The following is a 6,000-nucleotide window of genomic DNA, read 5'->3' as shown; positions in this document are numbered from 1 at the left end:
TGCTAAAGTCCTGAGATTGTTAGCTACGGATTTAAGGCACTGGGTCCATACAGTTTTTACTCTATATCCCTATGCTATACTTGCTAGCTAAACTATACTATACAAGAACAACATCGGTTCTTTCCTTAAAGTGACCTTTATTTGTATTTTTCTTGTAACACTTTAAAGGAACGAGAAAAATACATTCACATTCACATTGACATTCACATTCACATTAACATTAACATTTACATTACATTTACATTTACATTTACATTTACATTTAGTAATTTAGCTGACGCTTTTATCCAAGGTGACTTACAAGTTCTGTACAACAAGTCAGCAGGAAGGGTACAACTCTGGCAGCTAAGGATCAGTAACATTGTTTGTCAAACAGTGCCGAACTTGTGTGCTACAGACTTGAGTGCATATTAGCATAGTAGGTAGTAATATAGGCAAGGTAGATTGCTTAGTAACAGAGTGCATCATTTGTGGGGTTTTTCCCCTCTTTTTTTTATTTCAGTTATCGATTGAATAAGTGTGTTTTTAGTCAACGACAGAAAATTGGGTGGGTTTCGGCTGTCCTGACGAAGTTCGTTCCACCATTGTGGGAGAGAGGACAGAGAATAGCCGGCGTTTCTTTGCTGTAATGCTAAAAACAATGGGTTTAGAGATTGGTTGTTGCCCCATCAACGCACTGAACATTTTCATGAAACAAACAACACAACAAAATATAGAGACTTTGTCTTCACTTTTGACAAGCCGAATGTTAACAGAATTCGGCTATAGGGCGACAATAATGTGGTCAAGAGGCATGGTTTCTACCTTGAGCCCAAACTGGCGTGGTTTATTTAATCACATGTTAAGCAGCAGTCACTATAGGTCTTCTCTTACTGAGAGACATGGGGGAGAGAAGGAAGTGGGTGGATACATTTTCTTTTATACTCGCCAAGGTGGTGTACCTGAGTGGCTCTGCTTAGAGCACCGTCTAGTGGAAACAGATATATGTGCAGTTAGACAGTTACTAACAATCCTACACAGAATCTCTGACTTCAACACCCAAAATCGACCATTTTCAGCTAAATTGGATAGAACCATTATCATCGTTATTTTGTGTGCCTATTCTGAGGAACTTGAGACAGAGTCAAATCTATAAAAGACCTGTCTTAATCATGCAGGTGCTCTGCATGTAAACACACAACGTTTTAATCTGACACAGCCGTTCCGTGGTGCTATAACTGTTTAAGAGGTGTTAAATATTCGTCCCCCTCTCATTAGTGGAGGTCCATATGTTTCATCTATATCACCCACACATTACACCTCTCCGCTGGCAATAAAATGCTTGCAATGTCAGTCCCCAGGCAGTACAAGCCATGATCAAAGCTTGTGCGTGAGCTCATTTGATTGCGTGACATTTTTAATGTTTGATGTAATATTACACCACCCCACAGCCTTTGAACTCCAAGCCACCCTCGTAGATATATCTCTTTGTTTATCTCCAAGCGTATTCATTTTGTATCAGGCCCATCGCTATCATGTCAAATGTCAACAGAGTGGACCCGTCTCAATTTAACCGCGCCCTCTTTTCTTGATCCTCCAATCATAACTGTTGCTTTCCTCAGACGAGAAAAGCAACAGCTGTGATTGGGGGCAAGGATAGAGGGCGGGGTTTGAGACAGGTCCATTGAGTCAGTGGCGATAATGAGCTTTAACCCCATTCATGTCCAAAACAGAAAAAACGATGGCGTTGAAAAACAATCTGAGGTAGTCATGAGTTTTAAATTACAATAGTGTATAGTTGTTTTGACTATAGGTTTCATAACGTTGTCCTCTCAGCTATCCAGCATTTGCTCGACACTGGGCTTGAAATGTAGTTCTTTGTGCATTTCGGGTCCATTTAGTACACAGTCTTTTTCTCCCCTCAAATTTCAAAATCTAATTTAATTAGGCTAACCTCTGTTCCTGTCAAATGTCAGACCAATTGAATAAGCGGATCCACATAAACCCAGCTACCACAAGATACTCCTATGGTAAAGACCATAGACAAAAATGTGTCCTGAACCAGGCGGGTCTTTGAGTCTACCTTGACCTTTGACCTGTGGCTGTTGGTTGCTTGTTTCCTGTTCCCCACACCTGTTTTTATACACCTGTTTTATATGACTGTTTTTTTATTTGATCACGTTTTTATTATTATTACTGGTATATATGATGTACTTGCATTTTTATCATGCGCTCAACCTCACAACCTTCTCATCACAAGCTAATAGTTCACTCTGTGAGGTCCAGGGACCCCCGGGGAGAAACAGCTTCATCTCACTATTCAATTCATTAGAACGGCAATAACAGAACGGTTAGGTCATCATTCTGATCCTAGGTTTCACGATCTGTCTACAGCAGTGGTTATCAAACTACAGGTCGTGACCCAAAGTGGGGTCGTGGGTATAGGTGACAGTGGGGTTGCGCATTGGCAAATAAAAGAAAATCAATACTTTTTTTTTTTTTTTTTCTGGCAACATATTTTGGCTAAATATGCCTCGTTTTATAAACGTGTATTGATAACATAGTGCCAGGGCCGGACTGGGGAAATAATTCATACCGGGAGATATAGCGCGAAATATAGCCCCAGTCAGGCCACTTTTTAAGCGGGGGGTCTGGGGGTCCCCCACCAGGATTTTTTTTGTTACAAAGACTTAATTTCCTGCATTCTGGTGGATTTTAGTGCATGTGAATCACAAACTAATGAGCCAACAATTGCTTAGTACAATGTACTGTTATGAACCTCAAATAAAACTGTTGTGGCACTAGCAATGCTACTCTCTCCACCTTCAAAAAGAAAAAAGCAAGAACACAACATATTTGTCTATTTACTATTACAATACAGTTAATCACTCTCTCCACCTATTCAAACAGAGCAAGAGCACAATACCATATTCACTTTACTGATGCACTACCCATCAACAGTTAAAATAGCCCTTACACAAACATTAAATAACAGACCTTTCATTATTACAAAACTACCTGGCTCACTGCCTGGCTGTTACAGTATTCTGCAGAGTGCCATCTGCCATTCCATTCGCCGCCTGCACTGTCAATCAGTTGTATCACCTGGTCCCGCCTCCACCAATCACAAGCGGCAGACGGCTCCATTGTGTGTGTGTGATCCGAGGGAGAGAGTCAGATAGTTCTCCAACTCTGTCGCAGACAGTGAAATCCTGGTTGTTCCCCACCCACCTAGGTTATCTAACTATCGCGCCGCGCCGCCGCCACAACTAGAAACAATGGCCTGGCAAAAAAAAAATAAAAAATTATAAAAAAAAATATATATATATAATTTTTTTTTTTTTTTTTTTTTTTTTTTATCTGTGCAGGCCAGGCCACCGGGAAAACTCCCGGTGCTCCCGATGGCCAGTCCGGGCCTGCATAGTGCTGTAATAAAAATGTCTAATAAATATGCATGAGCAAGTTCAACAACGTGTGCTTTTATTTTGATAGTCCTTAATTCCATGTTGAAATTTACGCAATAAATTAAAGTGTGGGGTCGCGAAAAATAAATACTAAATAAAAATGGGGTCGTGGTATAAAAAAGTTTGAGAATCCATGGCCTACAGTATAGAGACAGTTTTAGAATCATGGACTTAATCAAATCTAACAAAAAAAAACATCTTCTGACAGTGGAGTCCCTGAAACAAAATCGTATTAAATGCAGATCTAGGGCCAAACGGTGCCCCCACCCTGAACCTTCGACCCTTGACCTTTGAACCCACCTCTTTCCTCCTGTCGTTGTCTCTGTGGATGAGCCAGCGGATGGAGGCCTGGGGGGCTTTGGGCTGACACTCCAGGAAGGTGGTGTTGTTCTTTACACCGTACTGCGTCAACTCCACCGCATTCCTGTAAGCTGAGATACATCGCACGCATGCACACACACACACACACACACACACACACACACACACACACACACACACACACACACACACACACACACACACACACACACACACACACACACACACACACACACACACACACGCAGCCATGCACGCATACATAGCCAAGGGAGAGACACATCACACGTCACGCTTGCTGACAGACGTAAGCACTGCAGCTGGTTGTGTATCTCTTCATGTCCCCACAGTAAGGGCGGACAGTTGACTCAGATATTTCAACAACACCTGCAACCAGACAGACTCCACCCTGCAGGCTTCACTGCTTGAATCTATACTCTGAAAACAATGTAGCCCTTTGATGCAATAATATATACCATGGGTTCTTTAAACTATGAGTCAGAATAGGTCACAGGCCTTTCCTCCGGTGGTTCCTCCGCATGGCAACAGTGGTAATATATGGTTGTGATATATGTCTCAATGAGCCTCAAGAAGATTCTCAGCTGGGTTGTTAACTTGAAAAGTTTAAGAAATCATGTAATAAACCAGTACATTTTGTTGTACTATTTTAAATCATTACTATATTTAGTTCTATTTGGGATCCAGTCTCACTGATGGGTCGGGACCTAAAAGAATCGAGCCGTCTGCCCATTTTTTGTGTCCGCACCCCTACTTTACTAAACACTGTGACGGACTGACTCGGCTTTGCCATTCAGCCGTCAACAATCTGTTGACAGTCCTTTTTGTTGTTTTGGTTACAGCCTGGTGGTTCCTGACTGAGCTGGATGGGTGACAGGGTTTAGACTAATTACTGGTAATGGCCATATGGAGGCTCCCCGAGCTCACGTTAATAACCGTAGGCAGAAATGCAAGACTCTGGAGACTGTAGCCGGGCCCGTTTCTTGCCATATGCAGACTATACGGTTGCATAGGGCCCCCGAAGCCACCAGAGGGCCCCCTAAAATGGCATAAAATGTATTTATATAAAAAGAAAAAAATGATTCACTCAATATACTGTATATATATATACTCTTATATACTTATATATACGCTTAAAACTAAAGAGTTAACCGATAGGCAAGTCGGCATTTCTTTATAAAAAACTAAAATACACAAGTAGCTTACTGACAAAAAGTTAGTTGCATTTTCAAACTTTATATAACTTTATCTTAAAGGGGAACTATCTTATAAATGGCCTTTTCAGTGTTTAGCATTGTTTCCTAGCTATGTGGACTTATATTAATATGATCTATGTCTCTAATTCTCATATTGGCACATTCTTCCAATTCTCCTCTCACAATATTCACCCTCACTGAACTGAGTCATCTGAAAATGTGCTGATTTGTGATGTCAGAGAGACTCAGCTGCATAATAATGTGGCAGACGATGTGGCTAGGGTTACAGTGGTTGGAGCCCAGGCTCAAAACGGCTTAAGATCTTGAGGTAGAAAAATGCTGTTTTTGAGTACTTGATTAGAAATACAAAACAATGAATTAAAAAAAATAATAATTACAGAGGTGTTCCATAAACTTACAGGAATTGTGTAAAAGTGCCCAAATAGTGAAATAAATAGTAAAATAGTTCCCCTTTAAATAGTTCCATTTACATTTCAATATTGTAAGTCAGAAATTTAAGGAAAATGCAGTATCTGTCTCATTTATGTGCATGTGGGAGATGTTATAATGCAGATTCGGTAAATCTTGATGTAGGGGAGCCCCAGTGTTTCCTATTTATTACCATTTTCTGTCATTGCTGGGGTCAACTTGAGATGTTTGATTTGAATTTGTGAGAAAAAAAGTTTTTTTTTCATGGATCTAGCCTCTTTTCCTCTTAAAGTGCACCAGATTGATGCATTTAAGGCGAGACACTGCAGGTGAATAGTCAAATATACTTTTTTTTTTGATTTTGAGATTTTGTTATATTTTGCTTCCTAAACATGTCTTCTATGAAACGTTAGGTTATGACTATAACCAAGTTCTGTTAGTTAGGGGCGATGCTTGGCATCGCCTTCTGCACTATCTCGCGTACGTGCACGCGTACTGAATAAACCACAAATGTACCTCTAATACCAGTATTAGTCTGACCACACCCCTCATCAGCTTACCTTCATAAGCAGGTGTGTGGTCACCTGCTCTCC

At 40.7% G+C, this 6,000-nt stretch overlaps 1 protein-coding gene across 1 annotated transcript in view; it reads right to left on the bottom strand.

Annotated features, from left to right (window-relative positions):
- Positions 1-6,000, bottom strand: part of sema3c (sema domain, immunoglobulin domain (Ig), short basic domain, secreted, (semaphorin) 3C) — a 197,438-nt gene that overhangs the window by 3,791 nt on the left and 187,647 nt on the right. The window contains exon 16 of the mRNA XM_084330082.1: positions 3,744-3,874. Coding sequence (XP_084186208.1) covers positions 3,744-3,874 — 131 coding nt within the window. The remainder of the gene's footprint in view (positions 1-3,743; positions 3,875-6,000) is intronic.

The sequence above is a fragment of the Notolepis coatsorum genome (genome assembly GCF_963971535.1).
Source record: "Notolepis coatsorum genome assembly, chromosome: 15".
In the NCBI taxonomy this organism is placed as follows: Eukaryota; Metazoa; Chordata; class Actinopteri; order Aulopiformes; family Paralepididae; genus Notolepis; species Notolepis coatsorum.
Note: the sequence above shows the minus strand (reverse complement) of the source record. Positions and strands in the feature narration are given on the sequence as shown.